Source organism: Sciurus vulgaris (assembly GCF_902686455.1).
Source record: "Sciurus vulgaris genome assembly, chromosome: 14".
NCBI lineage: Eukaryota > Metazoa > Chordata > Mammalia > Rodentia > Sciuridae > Sciurus > Sciurus vulgaris.
Genome location: NC_136475.1, coordinates 25,124,877 through 25,150,944, shown reverse-complemented (window position 1 = coordinate 25,150,944; position 26,068 = coordinate 25,124,877). Strand labels below are relative to the sequence as shown.

The 26,068-nt window shown below is 39.9% G+C and overlaps 1 protein-coding gene across 1 annotated transcript; it reads left to right on the top strand.

Moving 5' to 3' along the window:
* The first annotated feature begins 19,101 nt into the window (after positions 1-19,101).
* On the top strand, positions 19,102-25,430 carry BMP10 (bone morphogenetic protein 10). The gene is made up of 2 exons (XM_079110857.1): positions 19,102-19,567; positions 24,168-25,430. The coding sequence occupies exons 1-2, from the start codon at positions 19,234-19,236 to the stop codon at positions 25,106-25,108; spliced, it is 1,275 nt and encodes a 424-aa protein (XP_078966983.1). The 5' UTR covers positions 19,102-19,233; the 3' UTR covers positions 25,109-25,430.
* The last annotated feature ends 638 nt before the right edge of the window (positions 25,431-26,068 follow it).

The following is a 26,068-nucleotide window of genomic DNA, read 5'->3' as shown; positions in this document are numbered from 1 at the left end:
TTTTGTCTTCATTGCCTGAGGTTCTGACTTCCATGTGGTCTAGACTGTTGGTGATGCTGTCTATTGAATTTTTAATTTGGTTTATTGATTCCTTCATTTCAAGGATTTCTGCTTGATTTCTTTTCAGAATCTCTTTCTCTTTATTGAAGTGATCTTTTGCCTCCTGAATTTTATTTCTGATTTTACTCCTTACACTGTCTTTTACACCATGGATCAGTTTTACTATGTACATTCTAGACTCCTTCTCTGGCATTTCTTCTACTGTGGTATCAATGGATTCTATTATTGGAGCATCTTGGTTTGTTTGGGGGGATTTGTTCCTTGTTTTTTTATGTTGTTTGTGTGTCTATCCATCTAGCAGTGTGGATCCGAGTCAGTACAGTTTCTACCCTGTAGATTTATAGTGTCCCTGAAGGTTTCCAGTACCTCACTGTTAAGGGAAAGGCAAATAACAATAACACCCAATGCAAACAATATACATTCTATACATTCTTATATCAAATAGCTCCTATTAAGACATCTACAGTTTTGTCACAATAAGCAGAAATGATGCATTCTATTCTTGTTTACAATATAAACAGTAAGTTTGCAAAAGTGTTTACAATTTCAAATGGTGGACAAAGAGAGAACAGAAGTGGTGTAGGATGTGATGTTTATGAGGAAGGAGGAGTAAAAAATTATAAGAAGAGTGAAAGAGGAATTAATAGAGGTTGGCTATTAGCAGGAGAAAAGAGAGAAAGATAATCCAGGGAAACAGATAAGTGAGAGGAAAAGATGTATATGAAATAAAAAGTAAAAAAAATAAGAAATAGAAAAAGTAAAAATAAAAGAATACACACAAAACTATAATATACTATTCAAACATGCCAGTCCTTGGGGAACTGATGCATGAAAAATACTTGGTTTCAAAAATGGTAGAAATGAAGGTTGGGGATATAGCTCAGTTGGTAGAGTGCTTGCCTACAAGCACAAGACCCTAGGTTCAATTCCCAGCACCACAAAAAAAAAACAAAAACAAAAACAAAAAAAAACCCAAACACACACACACACACACACACACACACACAAATGGTAGAAAGGTGAAAGAAAACAATAACATCAATTATGGGATTTTATTGTTCAAAATAAGTTCACAGTATTGATAAAATAAATTAAGATCCCATTTTAATAAGTTCAGTTGGTTAGAACAATGTGTTCACATGTCAATATTACCAAAGAATTGGTTAGCAGAATATATTGTACATTTCATCAACAATTGTATACAAGTTCTATATTTTTATTTAAACTTTATTTTGACACATTTACAAACTTATGCAGAAGTTGCAAGTAGGAGGAAAAGAGCTTTATTTTCCTGAGCTAATTGTGTTGAAATTGCTACTCATTACCCCTGAATTCTTATTTGTATTTCCTACAAATCAAAACATGTCTGTATCTAAGCACAATACAACTAACAAAATCTGGAAATGAATATTGATACACCATTGCCCTATAATCCTTAAGGCCTCAACCAAATTTGCCAATGATCCTATTATTAGCCTTTACAGGAAAAGAATCCTGATTGGAATTCTGAGTTGCACTTAGTTGTCTGGCACTTTGGTTCCTCATGGTTTGGAAGACATCCTGTTTCATTTAAATGACTTGACGTGTTTGTAAGTCAAGAGCCAGTTGTTTTGAGGAGTTGCCTCATGGCTGGACTCAGATTGCATTCAGGTTGGTTCACCGCCCTCAGGAGCACCTCTGGAGTGATGCTGCATCCTCTGCATTGCTTCCCCTCAGGGGATGAGCCATTTTCTTTAGTCCCATGACTGATGTTGCTCACTTGGAATGGGGTGGCTTCTGACAGGATTTTCCACAGTGGGGACTCCTTTCCCCCTTATATATAATTAGAATTTTGTTGAGAGATACTTGGAAACTATGTAAATATTCCATTTCTCACAGTCAATTTTTTCATATATTTGTGTGTGTGTGTGTGTGTGTGTGTGTGTGTGTATACATATATCTGTATGGACTCTTGGTACCCTATTATATGTTGTAATCTATATAATATAATCCATGGTAATCCATTACTGTCATTATTATTTTGATGCTTAAATTGTCCCTGACTTGACTGGAGGAAGTTCTTCACATTGATTTCTGCATCTTTTTGACATATTCCATTATTAATTGAGCATGTCCTAATTGTGTCACCCAATAAGATATTACAGGCTCCTCTTTGTAATTTCCTTGCTTCAATCCTGAAATCAGCCATTCTTCCAGTAGCCCTGGTCCCTTTTGCTATAAAATGGTATTCAGAAGTCAAATAGGGGCTGTAGATGTGCTCATTCCTATTGGGGTATCTCTGTTCTCAGGTCCCAGTGGATAGGGCTAGGGAATTTATATATGTTTTATAAATATATATATATATATGTACACGCATATATATATAATGTTATATATATAATGCATACAGACTTATATATATTCATATGTATTTAGAAATATATAAAGACAGATGCAAATAAACCATATATTAATGAACTTATATCTGTCAATTTATTACACATCATTTACATCTATATATCTACTGAAATCCCATAGTTCATACCAATACTTCCAATTTAAATTTAATGCCATAACCCATCTTAGTTTCTTACTTTCCATATTTGCAACTCACTTTTCTGACAATGAGGAATCTGGTGCCCATTGTCCTTAGTCTATTTAGGCATTTGATCAATCAGGTAACATGCCGTCAACCCCCCATTGCCATCAGGGTCCCTTTCCCTATGTGGAAGTCCTTCGGGCTCTGGTTGCCACCATAGCCATTATCCCCTCCCACCACATGACACCCTCATCACCTGCTCATACCTCACACCCTGCTCCCCTGCTCTGGGCTACCCTGGTTCCTACTCTCACTCTATCTTCCTGACAAAGGAACCTACTTTGCTGTGCCACACCTAATGGATTTAGAATTGTCATAAAATTGTTCAGAAAGGGAAGGAAAGAGACTAGAAAGAACCAATTTATTTTTTTTCAAGATAAAGGAAAGGAGAACTCTTTCACCATAGCACTATATTATTGGCATGTTCTTAATGGTGACTATTTCAACTGACTTAGAATTGGAGTGACTAAATCTGGGAATGGTGTCCTGGAAGTTTTGCACCAAAAGGTATTTCCAAGTATATAATCTTTGTTCAAAGACAGCCTCAACAAATGCAATGACCTGACCCAGAAATGACAGGAGCAATTTGTTAATAAAGACCCTGTGACAATCTCTTCATAGTTTGCTCTTAATCCTTCGAATCCAGAGAGGGGACACTGGGAAATATAGACTGGGAATCAGCTGAGTTCTAATCCTGGCTGCACAACCCATACCTGCTCATCATCTCCACAAATCAGGTCAGGTCTAGCAAATCAGGTCAGGTCAAGTCTGGCCCCAGCCAGTGGGCCTTTGTGGGTGAATGTACGTGTGACTCCATGCTTGTTGGATCTCCCTCCTTGGGAGCATCCACTATTCACACAGATGAGAGCTCACTCCCAGATTGCATTGCTGGGAAGTCCGTGCTGGTGCACTGGAAGGGCTTCCATCCACCCAGCCCTCATAAAAATCCCCGATTCCCTGATAAGAGAGGAAGTGTCTGCCTCAGGAATTTGATCTGCGATAACCCGTTCCATGGCTCTCGGTGGACTGTGGGGTGCATCTGCAATGTGCAGCCACTTGTTGCAGGGGGCAGCAGCTGCTGCGGACTCTAAAGGAATGTGTGTCCAATATTTGGTGCTGAAAGGCTGGAAAGAGAAGCAGAACCCAGGACATGTCAGGGCGACTCACTGTGATGGAAAGGGTGTGATCCTCCGATGGGCAGCGAGTGGGGGATGGGGCCACAGGGAAGAATGTGGAGAGGGTGAGGAAGTCTTGCTTCACTGGAGCTCATTTTTAAAAAAAGAAATATAAATCCGTTTTTCTTTTTTAAACTTTCCCATCTGTTTTCCTTTAACCTTTCACCCTGACCTTTCTAAAACTGAGTTTTAAATAAGCTAGAAGTTGACAGCACATCTTGTGCTCATTTCTGAACTTTGTACAGAGCACCAGAGTGAGGCAGCAGAGTGTCCCCTTGATCCATCTATAAGACACAGGGCAAAGGTGCCCAGATTCCTCAACTTTGCAGTGGTGGCAGGAGGGAAGCATGTTTTCAGAAGCAAAGAGTGAAGTGCTTGACTCCTGTTGTTGGAGAAGGGAAAGCTTGCACTGATCACAAATACCCTAGCAGGCATCCCATCCTTTCCTTGGGTAATCTATTAGTGGAAAGAGACCTAGATTAAGTGACTGAAGATCAGCTTCTACATCTGTACAGTAGATAGCCTCCTGAAGTTCAGCTCTGATACGAAAAACACAGAAAGACGAAAGCCACAAAGAAGCACAAAGTATTATTCTTGTGTGACTTCTCATTTAAAACACCATTGTTCCCTGGAGTACTAAACCTATTCTGATCCATTCTTTAGTGTGCATTTCATTAGCAGAAAGCCGTCTTCTAATTTCTAACTGCAAGGAGTAGTGGAATTTGAGGAAAGTTTCAGTCCAAACTTCCATCAAGGTCACACCACAAGTAGACAAGGACAGTGGTTTCCATGAGGGTAATTGAAAAGAGAGTAGCAGGTTATCATAGAAGATTCCAGTGGGAGGCCAAAGTGGTATAAGAGAAGTGCTCTGTCCTTGGAGAGAGTTGAGTTCAAATCTTAGTTCTGCTAGAGATAGATTATGTCACCTCTAGAGACATGTTTGTACAATGCAGGCCTTCATTCAGTACACAGGAAAGGTCAGTCCTTTTACTTGTACCACTGTTGGTGCTTTGGGTTCAGTTAGTCTGTTTATCAGGGGCTCTCCCTACTGATTTTTTCTCTCTCTAGGTATTTCAGTAGTTAAAAAAAAAAAAAAAAAACAAAAAAAAAAAAAACAAGGGAAAGAAGCAATTTAAATATTTAATTACATGAGATTGACTGAACAAATCTAGGTAGATACAAAGGAATGGAATATTTTGCAGTAATTTAATAAAAATTATATGAATATATGTTAACATAAAAATGTTCAGGTTATTTTGTTGCATTTAAAAAGTAGTTTACTAAACAATTCCTGTAGCATGAAAAGAAGTCAGAGGGTTACACAGTAAAATACTTTCACAGGATCTATATCTTCATGGTAGGATTAGAAGTTTTCAAGATAATTTTTTTTCTTCTTAAAAATTTAATCGAGATATAGTATGTATCAAATCTATATATTTACATATTATATAATATACATCTAGTATAACTCACTATTTCTAGTATAATTATTCAATGAGTTGCTCAGCCATCACCATAGTCAATTTTAGAACTTTTTCAACACGACAAAAAGAAACCTCACTCCACCGTAGTCATCTTTCCCTGTCCTCACCTCCCCCACTCATCTCTTGGCAACCACTAATTACTTTCTGTATCTATAGATTTGCAAACACCCTTTTGACTTATGTTTCAAATGCACATTCACATTCACATTTATCAAGTCTGTTTCTTAGTGGAGTTTGCCTGAGAGTGCATTCATTAACCACACATCAAAGCAACCATACCCGAACTGTCTCCTCTGGACCCAAACCAGAGACCAAGCTTACATCTGTATTGTGGATGGCTTTGAGACCAGCAGGGCTGTTGTTTAGTGGGTTAGGTTTGGGAACCACAGTTGCTTCGGCTTCTCATTGTGCTCTCATTCCTGGCTGGAGAGAGAGCTTTGCAACTTCTAGATCTTTCAATTTCTGCTCTGAGAGATCTCTTTTCTTCTCCTCCTCCCTCCCTCCTCCCTCTCTCCTCCCTCCCTCCCTCCTTCCTTCCTTCCTTCCTTCCTTCCTTCCTTCCTTCCTTCCTTCCTTCCTTCCTTCCTTTCTTTCTTTCTTTCCACATTAATCCCTCCTTTTTCCAACAGGGACCAAAAGGTCCCATATACTATGAACTAGTTAAGAGATAAGATAAAACCTCATGAAAATTAAATATCATAAGAAACATCGGTAGAAGAGATATAGGAAATATGAGCAGGTCCAACCCTGACTAATACATTCCATTGCGTCTGTGGTTCAGGAAGTCTTTGGGTGGGAGGGATCTGTCTGGTAGGCTACCTCTAGGTTTCCCAACCATAATCGTCAGCTGATAAATGCCATTGCTTGAACCACTTGACTCCATCTTGTGATGAATACTCTTTCCCAAAGCTCTGTCATTGAAATCCACCACCCTAGAAGTTCTCTTGCAAATGTGTGCTGGCAACTGCTTCTGCAGCTATCTCAGAATCCTCACATCTATCACTACTCTCTGGGCAATGGAATGATACAAGTCATTCTCATAAGTCATGGGTACCAAAGGACAAGGCTAAGTTCTTCCAACACATTCTGGAAGAGCATCATAAAGATGCCATAAATGCTATCAGACACCACCTGCCGCATGAGCGAACCATTCAGCAAGAGGAGAGATACAGAGGGTGTGACGGGGATGAGCATGTGCAAGATGACTAAATTTAGTTTCTCATCTGAGATACACGTTTCTGACTTCTCTGGAATCATCCCCATTTTTCCCCTTACATGGTCCATTCTGAAACATCCCCATTCAGAGGTCTAAATGTCAACTACTTTGAAATTCTGATGGTGAATGGATGTGTAACTTTTCAAACAGATACTGGGTGGAATTTTATCACCACTGCCCGAAAGCAGCCAGGGAGAGAACCGTGGCCATATACTGAAGCAAGGCCTGGTTCCTGGCCTTGTAAAGCAACATCTCAAATATACAGTCGTATTTTGGTACTTCATCCCCTTGGCAGGTTTCCATCCCAACCTGCAGTGCCGCAGCAGATCTAGTGCTGCACGTGAGCAGTCCCATTTCCTGACAAGGTCAGAGACTGAAGTGCTCAATGCAAACCAAGAAACCCTTTCCCAGAGTCACAGAGCAGGAAGCTCCAAAGAATCAGCTGTTAAATAAGCCCCAGGGAAAGGCAGGGATTTTTCTGCAAGAACTATGTATCTGAGGCTTTTCAAAGTCACATGTACTACTGCTGTCCCAGTTACCTTCTTTTGATCAATAAACTGCTATCTGGGGAGAACATTGATCTGAATATTTATTGAATGAATATTTATTGAGGTCCAGTTGTTTAAACGGATGAAGGAAAAGAAAAGACAAATTTAGGTTGTATTTTGTACCTATTTCTGGAGGTATCACCGCCATGTCTCAACCACTGGAAGTTACCCACCCCCCTCAAAATAAAGTCTTCTGAAGATCACCTTTAAAAGCAAGGAAATAAGTGGTTACTTTATGTAGGTCATAAATAGACATGTCAGGACAGCCAAGAAAACTAAGCTACTGTTATTCAAATGTATGTACATGCATATACTGGAATATATATACATATATACACACATATAGATAGATAGATGTGCTGGAAACAGTCCAAGTATATATGTAGGGAGGGAAGGTGGGAATGGAAGGAGATGGTAAGGAAAGAAAGAAGGAAGGGTAAAGATAGGAAGGAAAGGAGAGAAGAAGGGAGAGAGGACACAGCAAATAAATGACCAGTGCGTCCCTATTATCAATGCTGTGAAAGTCCCATACTCTTTTTCCTTTACCTCTTGGCACTGTCAATTCATTCCTGTCCTTATGTCCATTGGAGGACAGGTTGGAGGATATCTCTTACATCTCCTGTTTTAGCACACTGTGGTTTTTTCGGTAACCTTACTTTATTATTTTTTTTTTTGCAGACACAGCTAATGGGGACTGAGTTGGAGTTCAGGGTTTGATCTTCTCTTGTGCAATGTGTCCTGAGAATTACAATAACTACTGTAAGTCATTCCAATGAATGACTTGAGAGGGTCATTCCAATGAATGAAACTCTCTCATTAAATGACAGTTAACTATATATTCATTTAATCACTTAAAAACTTTCATAAGAAATGTTCTAAGGAGTTGGAATCAGTTACAGATCAGGTCATGATAAAATATACGGAAGATATTCTGTAATATTAAAGCAAGATTTTACCTACAGGGCAAGTAAATGGTTTCAAATCCTGAAGCTGAATAGATCATTACATTCATAACAACAGTGCTTAGAACTAAGCTGTATTATGTTAAATACTGCTATTCCTGCTTTATAGATGACAAAAGGAAGACTTTGAGATGTTAAGAGAAATCACCTAATCAGAGCAAGTGTCAGGGTATTTTGGCAACAGGGTTAGTCTAAACAGTGGGAAACATGAGGCTGGATTGGGTCTGATTCTGGCAATATATTCAGAATGATATTGTTGAGCTATAAAGGAGAAGAGAAGACATTCAATTGTTCCCCATTTCCTGGGAATAAAATGAACAGAAATTTATCTACAGTTTCACTTCTCCGCTGAAGTTGGAGTACCACGTTGCTGTGTGGGGAATGGACATTCAAGACGCTGGACAGAGAGCTTCACAAGTGGACTGTGTCTTGGATCAAGTCCTGGCACTGGGTTCCTTCTGCTGAGTGTGGATCAGGTGCGCCAGGTGGGAGCACAGCAAGAGTCTGTGGCTTTGGCTGAGAGGGATGGGAGTTGGTACAGGTTGTTAGAGAGGAACCAAAGGAAGAAGTCCAAGAAATACTGGTTACAAAAAGGTGAAGACCATGTTTTGGAATTTGACCAAAGAATTTAAGGTATTCTTCTGTCACTTCAGTGGGTGACAGTAGAAATGACATGTTTACCAGCAACATTTCAGCAATGAAGGAGGAAGGAGCTCCACAGTTTGGATTTAAGGTGCCACCCTGTGTTAATGCAGGATTGTTCCTGGATGAGGTGATTAGCTTATGAGAGCTATAACATAATCAGTAGATTAGTCCAACTGATGGAGTAATAATTTCCAAGAATTACTGTACTGGGGGGTAACTGGAGAACATAGGTTACTGGGGGTGGGGTGCATTTGTGGTTTGTATTTTGCCCCTGGTGAGTACACCACAGCCTTTCTCTCTCTCTCTCTCTCTCTCTCTCTCTCTCTCACACACACACACACACACACACACCTTCCTGGCTATCATGAGCTGAGCAGTTTTCTTCTGTTTCATCCTTCTGCCATGATGTTCTGCCTCATCTCAGGCCCAAAACAATGGAATTGGCCCACCATGGACTGAACCTCTGAAACCTTGAGTCCCAAACTAACTTTTTCTCCTCTAAGTTATTCCTGTCAGGCATTTTGGTGACAGTGATGAAAAGCTGATGAACACAGTTCTGTTCCAAGAAAAACATGGCAAGTAGCAAAGGAAGCACAGTGGAACCCATCTTGATGCTGTGCCTGGAAGGTGCCCTGTTGCCTCAAGTCCTCCCCGCCCTGGTCCTCGGCAGCCTCCTTCATGGTTGTGCCCTCCTCCTTCCAACACTCAACCATTGGGACGACCTCATCATGCTGCAGTGTGGTGCTTCCTGAGCTAAAGGCCATTTGTTCATTTTCTTCACTTGAGGGCTTAGTTCATGGACTGAGCAGCTCACAATTTTTACCATCCTTCCTTTGGTTCTGCAAGCTCAGGTAACTTTACTGTTGATATTTACAACAATACTTTAATACTGGTGAAAATCAGAGTAGAATTGACTTCAAGAATTATGGAAATGGCTCTAGCCCTACTTGGATAGACTGATTAAGATTCTAAAGGTGTTGCTCAAAATTTTTTTGTCATATTATACTGAATTTATGTTTTAGTGATATTCATAAATGTAGGGATTTATATATATCTTAAATTATATCATTCATCAAGTCAATGATCTTTATTATTAAAACTCTACTCCCAACTTCTCCCTTGAACTTCTGTTTTAGTATATCTACCTCCTTGACATGTTGACCTGGCTGTTCCATTTTCAGTTCAGATGTTGTGAAATAAAATCTTCTCCCACAAACCACCTCTCAGACATGAATTTTCCAGCTTTTATCTTTTAAGTGAAAAGTAAGTTAGGAGCCAGTTTTTTGCATGTCCACCATGGTTTACTTACTTTCCACTCAGTGCTTGGCCTCTGGAGTCAAATATCCTGAGTTAAAAATCCCAGTTCTGTGACTAGTAGTGCATGCTCCACAATGAACCTTACATTCTGCCTTTGAAACTCCGTATTTTTCAGGTACAAAGTGATACTTATCTCAGGGAATTGTGGAATTGGAAAAAATCACTAATATGAATGATTTGTGCATATTTGCTGCTGTTCTCATCACCTTCACCTCCACCCCACCCTCCTACTCATTTCTTTCACCAACAAGGTGGCCTTTTAATATCCAGAGGAAATTGAGGATATTAGGTATGAACTTCCTCAACTTCTCCTACCCCTTCAAATGGGACTGTATCTCTATCCCTGTTCCCTCCCCACGTGACAAAGGTGTCCCCTCCTATGCCTCTTCCTCCTTTCCGTTGTGCTCTTTCTGCTGTGTCCTCCCTCCATCACGTCAGCCCTCTTTAGGGTGCAGAGTGTGTTCAAATGAATGACTGGACTTGGGAATTGAGCAGAGCTGGTGTCAACCTTAGATCTTCCTCCTCCTAGCTCTTCCACAGCATCCTCATCTTGCAAAATGGAGATGACAATTGCATCCCTGTTATAGGGTTCAGGGGAAAACTGGATAAGATAATGACCATAATGTGTGAGACTAACAGCCTGGCACGGAGCAGGATCTGAACACGTGCTAGCTTTTAATTGTTATTTTGCTGGTTGGTATCGCAGTGCCTATCCCCGCCAGCCTAGTGCCACTGTGCATTACACAGTGTAGGTGCTTGACAAACATTTGTTCAAGTGGTGGTGGTGAATGGTGAATTATTAGCCATGATAAGTTGCCTCTGGCTGTGGCTCAAGGCTCTTGGCTCTTCAGAGCTACTTGATATCACAACCACAAGTCCCAGAGAACACCATTTATGTAGAAGGGGAACGCTCCAGGGAAAATCATTCCATTTCTATGAGGATTTTACCCCAAACCTAATGTAGCTCCCTGATGATCTGGACTGGATCAGGCAACAAAACAAAACAAACAACCAAAAACCCTTATACTCTGACTATAATCGATTTCAAGGCTTAGAACCTGAGAAACACCCACTCTCTTGGTGTCTCTTTTCCTAGGATCATACATCAGTCTATTGAAGAAGAAAAGCAATGCAGAGAAACCCCTCCAAGGTCCTGGGAAGGGGAGGATGTGACCTTCTAAGGGGAGGAAGCCCTGTCCTTCTTGTCTCATCAGCCACTGAGCAGCAATCCCAAAACACTGCCTGCCCAGAAGAAAAACAGAGAAGAAACCTCAACGTTTTCAAAGGAAATTGTGGAGGAAGGAAAGTAGGTGGATTTGGCATGCGACAGCAGATGGCTGGCAAGAGGTGCAAGACATCAGAGCCTCTAGGAATTAAATGTGCCCACAGATTTGAGGAAGATTGTGATGTGCAGAGTTAGAATCTCTAACTTAAATGCAGATCACCTCCGTCATATTTAAGCCTATTTCTAGGGATAGAAACTGCCTTTAGCCAGAAGCATATGAATGTGTGAAGGCGCCATGTCACCAACGCGCACCTTGCTTCTTGACTGATGGAGCTTGTGCTGTGTGCTGGCTTCTTACTGGGTGCCAGGGAGATGTGAATGGAACACACCCTGCCCTCGAGTGGTCTGTGTTATTTGAGAAGACAGACATTCTGACCTTATCTTAGGGAAGCTGATACAACTCAGAGGTATGTCAACCATGTAACAGAGAATAACCCTTCTTGCGCCTGGAATAACAACTTGAGGATGCAGATTTTTAAATTATTTTTAATCACAAATTGGGTCATTGGTTTTATTTCAAAGTTCATGTGGGCCTTTGATCTTAGCTAAGCCAATAATTGCTGGCAGAATGAAGGTGACTACAGAGAACAAAAAAAAAAAAAAAAAAAAAAAAAAGTCCTATATTTTTCCATAATTCTGCTACCCAGGCTCCATTTAGAAGTTTGGTTGGCTATTTAAAGAATTCTGTTGTTATCCTTCACTAGAATTCCTTTTAGGTTCTGTTCCAACCACACGAAATCCCCAAGAATCATTACCCAGTGAGTCCTAAACACATAGCCATGATGGATGTTTCTTTAATGATTTTGGAGGTTATATGAAGGACGAGATACATGGCTTTGGTTCCCTGGACCTGCACACAACGTAAATTGCATTGGAACAAGTTTAATTGAAGGCACTTACTCTAAAATTCCCTTTGTCATTTTTCCAGTCATATATTCACATTGCTTTGTAAGGATTGCTTAAGCAGAATTACTGTCTTATGACATCCTTTGATTAGATTGGAACTTGACTTTTGTAACCTGACCTTTTCCATTGAAAGGAAGAAAGAAAAATATTCACGGAGATTAAGTCAGCCTTTTAAGGCAGAAGTGACCATCTCTTTCTACTTAGAAATCAGAAGGCTATTTCTATAAATAAATTTGCCATTCCAACATTTCTTAAAACCAGAGATTGTCCATGGCTTCTAGTATTTTTCTATTTGTGTTGTGCATGACATTTAATTGAAGATGAGTCACATGTAAACTCTGAGTTCACAAAGTAAAAAAAGGATACCCAGCAGTAGTTTGTCACAACATTTAGGCTATTGCTTGGATGCAGACCTTCTCTAAGAAGCTCTTCTAGATGTAACTTTCTGAACTTATCAAGTGAAAGTAGTGAGAGAAGTGGCTGCTGATTGATAAGGCAGGTCCCATTAATTTCTCCCTCCTTCCTTCTCTCTTCCTGCAGAGTATTAGAGGCCAGCCAGGCTGACTTCTGGTATTCCTTTCAGCCTTTACATTCTTTACCATGAAATAGTCTCAGACTGTCACTGACATTCTCAGATTGAATAGGCTAAGTTGAATATTTCTTATGAACTCACATTTCTTTTTTATTCCAGGTGTCCATTAATTTTTAAGGTTAATTTTTATAGCTGCATTACAATTATATGTAAAAGTGGGAGTCATTGTTACATATTTGCACAGGCACACGATATAACAATATAATTTGGTCGGTTTTGTTTCCTGGTACCTGTCCTTTCCCTCCTCTTCTTCCTCCCCCTGTACCCCTTCCCCTATTCTACTGGTCTCCCTTCTATTTTCATAAGATACCCCTGCCCCATATTTTCCCTTTTCTTCTCTAGCTTCAATATATAAGAAACACACAATCCTTGACTTTCTATGTTGGGTTTATTTCACTTAACATAATGCTCTCAAGTTCCACCAATTTTTCTTTAAATGACATAATTTCATTCTTCTTTATGACTGAACTATCCATTGTTTTATAATGGTCATTTGCCAAGTTTCATACCACAAGTGTGGTTTCCCTTGACCTTGTAGCTCTCTAAGCAAGGTCTTGTTGGTGATGGTTCAAAGAAGGAGTATGTGTTATTCCTTCAAAACATATGTATGCTGGATTTCACAGGCAAGGTGACCATATTTTGTTAATATGGTACCTTTTATTTTCTTAATAAAAGAAAAATAAGAGGAACTCATGTTTGTCCTAGTCTTCTGGGATGATAGGATGGACCACTTGTAATTGAACCTGACCTAGGAAATCTAAAGACATTGGAGGGTTCATTCAGTCCTCAGGGAAACCACCATTAACAGTCAATACAAAGAAGCCCTCTTCTGTGTCCAAGCCACGTGTACAGTCACAATATAGTCAAGGGTTTATGTCATGCCTCATCTACTTTCTCAGAGTCCAACTATATGGACCGTAAGTCTAACAAAGGCTGTCTAGAGAATTAGGAGAGAGCAGTGACTCCAAGTTTCCCTCTCTGTGAACTCGGGGCAGTTCACTTAAACCTTTGAACCTCAGGTTCATCTGTAAAAATGGGGAAACAAAGGTCACCTTACACAGTGAGACTTGGGTAGTGAGTGCAAAGTGCCTAACAGTAGTGGGATTCAGTGTAGGACCCTGGGCCACGACAAGCTTGGAAAACCCAGCATTCTGAGGAATATGCTTTTGACACCTTTCATAGAGTCAAAGTCAAATACAACTTGGACTCATCTAATATTCTTCACTGAAATAACTGCACTTATTCACATCGCTTAGTTTTTCCCTCTGAGTTGCTTTCTAGAACTGAGTGTCTTGTGAGGCGTGAATGGCAGCTTATCTTGCTGAGAGTGTGGAATAAACCCTTAGCAGCCTCTGGTGTTAAAGGGCTTGACTTATCTCAGTGTGGTGGCAGAGCGCCCTGGCTGGGTTTCCTTCTTTGTCTTTGCACTTTGTGTCGTTGCTTAGCACAGCTGTCAAACACCTCTAGTGATGCTGAGAGCATTTTGATGTACTGTCTCTTCCACTCCCAGGATATCCTAGGTCGGTGGGCATTTTCATTTTTAGCATTTATAACTTAAGAAGCACATGCAAAAACAAAATGGTTAGCTTCAAGAACAAAAGTATGTTTCTTCAAATGCAGAGAATATGATCCTCTGCAAAACTCCAAGTCATAAATGTGTTTCTGAAGGGAGGATTAGTGTAATAAACTTGATTTAAAATGTAATTGGTGAACCAAGGAGCTCTTGGTGAAGCTCTCACTAAAGATGATGATGATGATGATGATGACGATGATGATGATGATAAAGATGATATAGTTTTGCACTTTGGAATTTAGTGGACTATATCAATCTTTTTCTAAATATGGGTTGTCTTCTCTCTCTCTTTTTAAGAAAATAGGATGATCCCCATTATTTCTTTTTTATCTTCTGGGGTTGGAAATGGCATATGAAGTAACAGATCTTACAACAAAAGCAACCCTCCTCCCAGGACTTCTCCCTGACAGAAGCTCGAAACCATTCTTCCATGTGCAGCCCTTAATCATCTGGATTTTATTTTTGTTTAAAATTTTTACTTAATTGTTTATCTTTGCCTCATTAATCTGCAATGACTATTTCATGTCAATTCTTAAATTTGTATGAGTCTTTTTTTCCAGGCTATTTATTCTATTGATCTGTTCCTGAAACAACAACATGCTGTCTTGGATGTTAATAATTTCAATAGTTCTTAATATTTGGTATGAAAAGTCTTCCATCTACTTCTTTGCTGAGATGTCCCAATTATGAATTCTTCATTCCTACATATAAATTTTAGGATCATCTTTCCCAAGTTCTGTTGAAAAGTTTGCCAGGATTGTCACTGAAGTTTAACTGAATTGAATTTCTGGGGATTATTGATACCTTTGTTATATTATCCTCCTAATGATGAACGTGGAATGTTGCTACATTTATGTAGGTTTCCCTTCCTGCTTTTCAATCAAATTTTTTGCTCCTGAGTGCCATGGGACAAATCATTCTAGCTGTGGAGCTGACACAATACTTTAAAAGCATTGCTTCTCAACCAAAACCATGCCTTTTATCCTGAGACTGTTCCATGCCCTTCTGCAGATCTCAGAAATGAGTAGGGGCAGAGTTGCAGAGGCAAGAGCCTTCCAGGTTCAACCAGAGTCCTGGAAGTCGACCAACCTGATGCTGTTAAGGATTGAAGCAAAAAGAACTCTTGCTGGGAGGAACAAAATAATTCATTTGGGAAAACAATTTGGCATTATATAAGGTTGTTAGAGTCTTCTTTGACTACTGATCAACAATTCTATTCCTTATATATTCTTGTTAAATGTACCCCTGACCTGCACTGCCCAATATGGTAGTTATTATCCATTTGTGGCTCTATATATGTAAATTAAAATTAATTAAAATAAAATTTTAAAGTGCAGTTCTTCAGTTGTACTACCTGCCTTTCAAATGCTCAATATTCACTAGTTGTTTTGGTGGCTACTGCTTTAGTTAGCTCAGACATTTCCATCATAACAGAGAGTTCTCCTGGTCAGCACTTCCAAGACAATCGCCTGAACAGAAAAACAATAGTAAGACTATTCATGGTAGTACTGTGTATAATCAGAAATAAAAGAGATAAATAATTCAAGTGTTTATTCACAAATGCACAAATAAAACTTCATATATTCATAAAACTGACAATCATTCAGTAATTAAAAAGCAATGAACTCCAGCTATACACATCAGCATGTGTATGCTGGAAAACATTCTGTTGGGTGCAAAAAAGCGAGTCATACAAGAAAGCATAAAGTAACTAACTTGTATATGTTAACATAGGCAAAACCTGTCATATAACTTATGAAATATTTTATTTTCACATTTGGTTTAAGATGTACCTCAAAGTCTTGAAAATTTCTGAGTCAGTATCAATAGTAATGTAATGCTTCTGAAGTGGGATCCAAAGTGGAGAGAATTCCAAGAACCTAGAGTTATGTCCAAAGACCTGCTAAGTTCACTGGCCTCTTGTCAATCAGGACAAGTCTTCTGATAGCATTTGGTCAGGTTCTGTCCACTACTCACAGAGAATAGCAGAATTCAAAAGGAGGCAGTCCAGTGGTTCTAACCTTGGTTAGATTTGATCACTGATCCATTTCTCTGAGAATTCAATGAAGTTCAATGTTAGAGCCTTCAAGTTTGCACAGTTATGGAATTAGTCATAAAAACTGACCCCAGACTTTGTAAAGCATTTTGCAGTGAGACAGAAACACATGATATATAATTAGTATTTTATTTTCCACGTGTGTGGGTTCTCTTAAAGTGTCTAGAGGTAACTTCTATTTCTTTGGCCCAGCAGCATAATGATCTTCAGTCTACTCTGAATGAATTGTAATGCATTTCCAATTAATGGGACCTAAAATAATGAGATCAGTTGAATAGATTGTGTTCAGAAAATCAAGATAGGGAAAGGGATGTAAAGATAGTTGGACATTTTAGCATCAAAAGAGAGTCCTCAGGGAAAACTTTGGAGAGAAATCATAGGATAAAGAGACTTTACAGCTAAAATGTAAGATGTACCAAGAGTAGATGAGGGAGGAAGCTGGTGTCTTCCTGCTGCATGCACAAAGCCCAGGTTGGCTCTGCCTAGTCTAGCACAAGTGTGGGGTGTAAGGACTTCTACTAAACATGCATTTCAAAGTATTATAGTAAGATGTGGTTATGGTCATTTTTCTATTCTACCTTTTAAACAGCTAAAATATAAACATTTTGGTGAAGAAATGGTCCACATATTTAACTCCATATTTTCTCTAATGCCAAGTACAGAGATGCCAGTGAAATCTATTACATTGTTTTCCTGCCTTAGGATGCAAAGATCCAGAACTCTGCAACATGGGATGCATGCTCCTCCTGACCTTTGAAACCAGTGTGGCCAGGGTACTGTAAGTACCACCACTTGCTCTGCTGTCCTGTGGTGGTTACACGCACATGCCTGCCATTCAGAGTTTTGGAGTGTGCGTTGACATCTGTGTATGTGTGGAGATAAACGGTGCTTGTTTCGATCAGGATGTGATACAGGAACCTTGCTGGTTTGCTGTCAGAAACCTCGCATTAAAATGTATCACCTACAGAATGGGTTCTGGCTTTTGGACTTGACTCACTTGGGCACCTGCTTGGGGTATATTCTGTTTTCAGTCTACAGTTGTCTTTTTACTATAGGAGCAGAAACTTATATATATATAACATTAAATAAAAATATAACATTAAATCAAAATCATCATTCTAGACAAATGTCCATCAACTGCCAGACAAATGGACATTTAACAACTATTAAACAAACTATAATCTTTCTATGGTGACTAAAAAATTGCTGTAAAATTTACATGCTAGGACAAGAGACATTTGGAAGATGATTGCAAATCTTGGGAAGCCTGGTGAAAAGAGGAAAGTCAAAGTATTGTAGGTAACTGATCAGATTAAATGCAGGAAAAATATAACTTGCAAACTAATGTACACCAAAAATGTTTACCAAAAATCGGATCCTGTCCTCTGAAAGCAGCAGCTTTGGGCTGCCCAAGTAGTTGGACAGGGAGTACATTAAACAAACCAGAGGGATATAGTATCCCTAGCTCAGGGGGAAAATCATTCCCTGTAGTTGTCCCCAGGGTCACCCTGACTGCACTACGGCTGCTACTGCAGTCATTAGGGTAGAAAGTGTGATAAGCCTGATTCTTGTTTCCTAAACCAGACATAATCTTGTCTGCCATTTTTTTTCGCCCAGACCAAGGCATTTGGCATATTTCATCTGCCTAGTATTGTCTGACAAACTTTTGCTGGAGCTTTTTAATTTATTTTTTCCTGATGACTGATTTGATTTGGTCTTAGAGATGAATTTGGCAGAGATTTTTGTCATATCAATAGTTGATTGCACAAGCAAAGGAACTGAGATCCACATCCAGCTGCAAATTTCTACTTTACACCTGGCTGTGCCTGCCCAGTGCAGGGCTGCTCTGGGGACTGGGTAACCTTTCAGCATCCGTCCTTATACCCTAGCATCATGGAATAGTGGTTTTAAAGTAGGATTGTGTTCTCATTCATAAGAACCCGACTGCCTGAGTTTAACCTGTGACTTTATCACTTTGTAACTTTGTGACTTCTGACAAGCTATGGAACCTCAGTGATACACACACACACACACACACACATAGTGGGGATAATAGGATTACTATAGGGAGCACACTAGATGATATACATAAGGCGCTCAACATAAGGCCTATTTGAGGAAAGCACTTTATAAATTTTAGTAGCCATTGTAATTAAGTACTTACTCTACTTTTCAAAAGTCATTTTAGCCTGAAGGAATCTGAAGGGAAAAAAGCTATTGACCATGAAGTTCATACTTTCCTATTTCTAAAAACATATGCTCAAAGGTGTATTTAAATTCATTGACATTGTTTTATCTAACTTGATGTTCACTATTTGGTTTATCTTTAGAAATGCTTATTTGACACTGTAAGACCAATCACTTGAACTAATATGTATCATCATTGGTGTGTATCGTGTTGATTTTTAATGTCTATTGTATGCATGTGTGAAACTGAACACCATAAGAGCAGAAAATACACATTTCTGTCAAAAGGAAGCAAGAGCCTTTGCAAGGAGAAAATTGTCCTATCTCTCAACCAGTGTCAGAATGTGGAAATGTTTACAAAATGCTCATTAAAAGAAAAAAGGATTGCAAGATAGAAACAAAATCTAGTGCACAAGTTTACACTAAGGAGATAAGAAAGGCGAGGCCCCTCTGGGAGATATTGTTAGCCAATTACTGCAACCTGACTTTTGGGGGGAGAGGAAGAATGAAAGGGGGAGGGGGAGAGAGGAAGAGCTTCCAAACTTGTCTCCAGTGACACGAGACATTTACGCTCTGTTAGATAAAACTGCCACTTGGAGCTCAGGAGAGCTAGACTTTCCTGGGTTGGCCTGGGGGCTTGAGCAGAGTCATGGATTCTCTGGTCCTGTGGCTGTGTGCTGTTTTCTGCCTGGTGGCTCACTCAGTTTCTGGAAGTCCCATCTTGGGCCTTGAGCAGTCACCTCTGGAAGAAGATATGCCCTTCTTCGATGATGTCTTCTCAGAGCAAGATGGTGTTGACTTCAACACACTGTTGCAGAGCATGAAGGATGAGTTCCTTAAGACATTGAACCTGTCTGACATCCCTACGCAGGATTCAGCCAAAGTAGACCCACCAGAGTACATGCTGGAGCTCTACAACAAATTTGCCACAGACCGGACCTCCATGCCCTCTGCCAACATCATCAGGAGTTTCAAAAATGAAGGTAAGTCTGCATTTTCGCTGATGAACTTTGGCTTGAACTTTTTCCAAGAAGCAATAAGTAATTTACAATGCACAGGCCTGATATGGATAAGGACGAATACATCCATTTGAGGGCATATGTCTGCTGAGACCGCAAAGAGTGCCGATTCTGATTTATACCATTTATCTGGTTGTTTTGGAACTCAAAAAGACGCGAAAAAAACACCTTTTAATAAAAAGCCTCAGAATGTCTAGTTCTGACATCATAATAAGATCTTTAAAACGTTTCAACTTAGACAACAAGTAATACAAAAAAGCCAGTGTTGTTGTGCTACTTATAATTTTGTCAATTTCCAGATAGGCCTCAATGTCCACTTTGGCTTTTACTTGGAATGAATATAGTTAAAAAATATAAAAGCCTGGAAGGTTGTGATTTTTGTTTTGCTCAAACTTTGGATGTCTCCATTTTGTGACCTTATTTAAGAAATATTCACATAGGATGGAGACTTAGATTGTGGAAATTCTTCCTAAAGTTGTATTGTACATCCTTGGGAATGCTGTTCACAGACGTGTGCAATTAATGATCCAGCTTATCATTTCTGCGTCTTTATGAAAAGTAATATACAAGTATTATTAAATTATTGCTGAGACAACTGTGTTTTCTCCTCCTACATCTTTAAATTCAGTAACTGGTCTAGTGAGTTAGCAAGTTAATCCTTTATTTAGTATGATACTAGTAGGGGAAACTTATCAATGGTAGAAGCTGTGGGTTCAAAGAGATGAATTCTCTAATATTTTCCAATTATGCCTTTGTAGCCATTAAGCACACATAAAAGAGGCTTTGATTGATGGTGTCCAGATGTTCTTGAAAGTCAAATGACAGTGGCGAGAAATAACTCAAGATCTGAAATTTTGAGAGACTGGAATTGTGGCTTAGTGGTAGAGCGCTTGCCTGGCATGTGTGAGGCCCTGAGGGATCCTCAGCACCACATATAAATAAATAAATAAAATATTCATTGACAACTAAACAATATTTTTTAAAAAAGATTTGAAATTTTGAGATTAGGCCGATTTGGGTATTTATGGATCATTAGCTTAATTTATCCAAATCTCGATTTTCTGATCTGTACGATGGGAGCAATAATACCAACAAAACATAGTTGAGTTAATCATAAAAGTCTATAGGTAAGAAAGGAAGAAAGTTTACTATGAAGTTCTGAAAAAACTTTAATGGTTATGAATGCATTGCTTAAAATTGTAGGCATTGGAGTGTGTGTTGACTAGGTATACCTTAGGACCTGAGATATTATTTGCCTTTAAAATTAATTGACTGACAAAATGTCTACGTAGTAACACATTCCTAGTAGAAAAGTCAAATTAAAGATTCCTTTTGAAGGAGAGTCTGAGTTGAAACAGATCACCTCCTACTGTGGGAATCATTCCTAACGCTCTCAGCACTGGTGTGGGTGGGGAAGTGTCCAAAAACCCTAGGAAAACAAGAACACTTTCCATTCTCACTTCTCCTGTGGAGGATTTGGGGGTGCCGGGTCAGAATTTGGAGTCTACCCATCTTGATTGCTAAAGATCATTGTGGGCAGGATCACATGTCTCTGTGGGCACTGAACCCCTGCACTGCTGCCAGTCCATGATTGGAAATGCACAGTCCAAGGAGTTGTGTCCCCTCACTGGGCTCACCCTATTGGCTGCTATGATTTCTCATCTGACCCTTTGGGTCTGCTCAGGGCAGACCCCAAATCTCCAAACTTAACTCATGCTGCCTGCACAGTGGGAACGCTATGCCCTCAGTTCCTAACTCTACTCCACCTTCCCTGCGTCATCCAGGGAGGTCAGTTTTCTGTATGGAGCTTTAGTTTCTTTTGGTGAAAAATAAACAGAAGATCAATTCCTGAATTATGAGACCATTGTAGGAACATTTCGACTTAGACCGCAAGTAATACAAAAAAGTCAGTGTAAGACCACTCTTGCAAAGCCCTAGGTATGTGGAATTTGTGAAGAACATGAATTCTCTTACTCAGAAAAGTCCTCCATCTATCACTCACTGCATCTGCATATGAGAAGCACTTCAGTGAGTTTATTTAAAAAAAAAAAACTTTATTGGGTTATAGTAGACATTAAGATATCTGCATTTTTTTTTCTATTTTTTTGTGGGGGTGTACCAGGAATTGAACTCAGGGCACTCAACCACTGAGCCACATCCCCAGCTCTATTTGGCATTTTATTTAGAGACAGGGTGTCATTGAATTGCATAGTACCTCACTTTTGCTGAGATTGGTTTTGAACTTGTGATCCTCCTGTTTCGGCCTCCCAAGTCTTTGGGATTACAAGTGTACACCACCATGCCTGGCCAGATAGCTGCATTTATTTAAGGTGTATAATCTGATAGGTTTTCACATATGTAATCATCCACTGAGAGCATCACCAGGATAAATACAGTAAGTATATCCATTAGCACCAAATTTGTCCTGATTTGCCTTTGTAATCTCTCCCTGCCACCACAGTGAGCTTTTACTCTGTACTCTTCTCATGGAGGGACCAGCCTCCTCTCCCATTTTTGGTCTTTTGTTCCCTTTCAGAGGAAGTAGTCTCCCTCATTCTTATCTAGAGGGACAACTCCCAAGTTACTTTTGTTTCTTACCCAAAAAACTGATGATGTGGTATAGATAAATGTTGTACCCATAAATCAATTGATCTGGTGCACAGAATCGACAAATAATCAACATCTTAAGACACTGTCTCTATTTTAGGCATCATGGTAGAATACAGATATATATTAGGGAGTTTGAGTCTTAATAACTGCCCCAAGGATGATGACACTCCAGTTGTGAAGATTCATTTATAAAAAAAAGACAATGGAAACACACAGAGTAAATGACAAAAAGTCAGAGGGAAGACAGAGAGAGCAGGTGCTCAAGTGACTCATAATGGAGTAAGCTTTCAGATGGGGACTTGGGGAAAGGAGGGTCTCAGAGGGAGATGGACAGGGGAAGGTGAGGCAAGAGGGCCTTCTGAGAGTAAGAAGAGCATATATAAATGTGCAAATTGCAGAAAAAGGAGGTGTTTTTGCAGGCCATGAAGATATCAGTCTTCAGATAGGTTATTTAATTGCTCAAAAAAATTAATTGAGCAATTGCAATGTTCTGCGAAATGCAGAGGATGAATAGGATCAAGAAACTGGATCAAGAGGCCAAGACCTGGTTAAATCTGGTCTTGACAGTCATGCCAGTGAGTTGAAATTCATTCCATAGGTCTGTATTTCCCACTGGTAATTTTGGGTGGTACCCAGCGCAAGTTGTGAAGCACGTGAAAGAATCATTATATATTTTTATTAATGTAGATTTTAAAATCTCCACATGATTATCTTTTTTTTTACATGATTATCTTTTACTCTCTCTTTTAACAGTATAAATTAGTTATATGAAGTTAAAGTATGACAAGAATATAATCTGGTAGGGATTCCACTGAAATCATGAGCTAGGTATAAACTGGGGGAATGTTACCAAAGATGATAGAGAGTCCCTCAATTGGTGGTCCTTAGCATTTTTGATGTTGTGGAATCCTTTGATAGTCTGATGACCAATGTCCTCAGGCATTCCTTACAGACATATATTACCTAAGTCAAGTATTCAGGAGCTGTGGGCTCGCTGTAAAATTCTCAGATAGGAGGTCAACGTGATAGTGTTTGGAGGTGTGCTTCTATGACTAAAGGAACCTTTAAAAAGTATTTCATATAGATTCTTGAGTGATTTATATGCATGCTGAACTCCATGCAAGGTACTAGAGATATGAAACTAAGGAAATCCATCTGCTCTCAAGATCTGTCTTCTCCCACTCTTCCTTGTAGAGGATCACAAAATCAACTGCTGTGGCCCCTTGGTTTATGGCTGTTGTTATTGACCTTCTTAGGCTTTGTTGACTAGAGCCAGAGTCAACAACTTTTTCTGCAAAGGGCCAGAGATACTTAATATTTTCGTCTTTGTAGACCATATGTTCTCTGTTGAGACTTTCTAACTCTGCCCTTAGCTATAGACAGTGGGGAAATAAATGGGTGAGACTGTGTTCCAATAAAACTTTATTTTCAAAAAACAGGTAACAGGCCCAATTTGGTCCATGGGCCAGAGTTTACCAACCCCAAGTCTAGATGAAGATCTCTCAGGAAGACCAGTGTCCAATTGGAAGACCAGATCTCCAACTCTGTGAGAAACTCTAAGAACATTCACCACATGCCCCATTCGATGGCTCTTTACTGGTTAGAAAATTAGAGGGCTCTTCCATGCACTCTCCAAGGTCTCTTCCAGTTCTGTAAGTGGAGGAGGGTGAGCTACTTCAGGAAGGCTGGGTGAGAGTTCTCCCATCCATTTGGCAGTCATTTTCTGTGTTAGTTCTGCATTCTCAACTCAGTTAAGCATTCTGTCATTGACCTTTTGGTATTTTCTGTGTTACAGAATATTAACATTCTTTTCATTTTCATTGATCTTTTCTGCTTGTTTACTCTATATCAAACTTCCTGCATGGACAGGCCCTCTTATGACGTAAATAAACATCTGTTTTTCTATGAAACACATTGCAATTCTGATTTTTGCAAATCCCATTTTTTCTTCCAGATCTCTTTTCTCAACCTGCCAGTTTTAATGGGCTCCGAAAATACCCTCTCCTCTTCAACGTGTCCATCCCTCACCATGAAGAGGTCATCATGGCTGAACTCAGATTGTACACGCTGGTGCAAAGAGATCGCATGATATATGATGGAGTGGACCGGAAAATTACCATTTTTGAAGTACTGGAGAGCGAAGGGGAAGATGAGGCTGAAAGAAATATGCTGGTCCTAGTGTCAGGGGAGATCTATGGAACCAACAGCGAGTGGGAGACATTCGATGTCACAGATGCCATCAGACGTTGGCAAAAGTCAGGCTCATCCACCCACCAGCTGGAGGTCCACATTGAGAGCAGACATGACCAAATTGAAGACGCCAGAAGAGGGCAGCTGGAAATAGACACCAGTGCCCAGAATAAGCATGACCCTTTGCTTGTTGTGTTTTCTGATGACCAAAGCAGTGACAAGGAGCAGAAGGAGGAATTGAATGAAATGATCGCGCATGAGCAAATTCCAGAGTTGGGTAACCCGGACCTGGATGGTTTCTCCAGTGGACCTGGGGAAGAGGCTTTGCTGCAGATGAGGTCGAACATCATCTATGACTCCACTGCCCGAATCAGAAGGAACGCCAAAGGAAACTACTGCAAGAGGACCCCGCTCTACATCGACTTCAAGGAGATTGGCTGGGACTCCTGGATCATCGCTCCCCCGGGATACGAAGCCTATGAATGCCGCGGTGTTTGTAACTACCCCCTGGCAGAGCATCTCACGCCCACAAAGCATGCAATTATTCAAGCCCTGGTCCACCTCAAGAATTCCCAGAAAGCTTCCAAAGCCTGCTGCGTGCCCACCAAGCTGGAACCCATCTCCATTCTCTACTTAGACAAAGGCGTTGTCACCTATAAGTTTAAATATGAAGGCATGGCGGTCTCTGAATGTGGCTGTAGATAGGAGTCCTGTGGCTTATTTAATAACTGTAAATGTGTATATTTGGTGTTCTATTTAATGAGACTATTTAATGAGGGTGTACAGATAACCGAGGCTTGCTGCCTTAGGGAAATGGATAGGTTGGTTTATTGTAGGAAATACATATTTTGCTAAACCATCTACTCCCTTCCAATCTGTTTTTCTCTGGACTTGTCATTTGCTGGCAATCCTGTCTTTAATAGGAATGGCAAGCCACAGTACTTATCCCCAAATCAACTTGGAAAGAGCAACCCCTAGCAAAATACAGCATCAACACACAAATATGTGTATATATATATATATATATATATATATATATATATATGTGGATATACATGAACTTAGGATGATCTTTTGGTTCTATAGAGGAAGATAATACTCACATACATGTATGTCTCACTCAAATGTTTATGTATGAAAAGCCAATGGTATGTTCTCAGTCACCTCTTCGTTGAATAGGGTTTAGGTCACGAAAGTTTGCATTAGGAATTTAACCATCATAGGAAGTATTCACTATTGCAGGAAGGAATCTGAAGATATTCTGTTATCTTTAGAGTATCTGAAATACTCTGGAAAGTGTACCTGTTGTCAGTTGAGTCTCTACCAAGGCTCAGAGCAGAAGGCCAGGTGAAGGAGGCTGCATGCTAGAAGGGAAGTTTGCTAAGATAACTACCGAAACTAAACAGCTCCAGGAGGCAGGAGCCCCAGAGGTATCATAGCAAAGAATGAGCCCACGGGGACTGAAGTCCTCTAAAGGGCAGCGCCTGGTCAAGAACTGACTACAGAGGGGACTTCAGGATGAACTCAGATGATAGGAAGCGAGGTGAGGAGTGCTGGTCTTCATAGCTGCGGGGTGTAGAGTGGTTGGGAGAGGAAGACAGCAGGAAGGATACAGATGCTGTCCTCAGACGAGTCTGTAAAATTGAAAGCAATTCTAAGTGGAGC

Coding starts and splice junctions, on each gene's coding strand:
- BMP10 (XM_079110857.1), top strand. CDS start 19,234: ATGGATTCTCTGGTCCTGTGGCTGTGTGCTGTTTTCTGCCTGGTGGCT. Junction 19,568..24,167: donor CAGGAGTTTCAAAAATGAAG/GTAAGTCTGCAT, acceptor TTTTTCTTCCAG/ATCTCTTTTCTCAACCTGCC.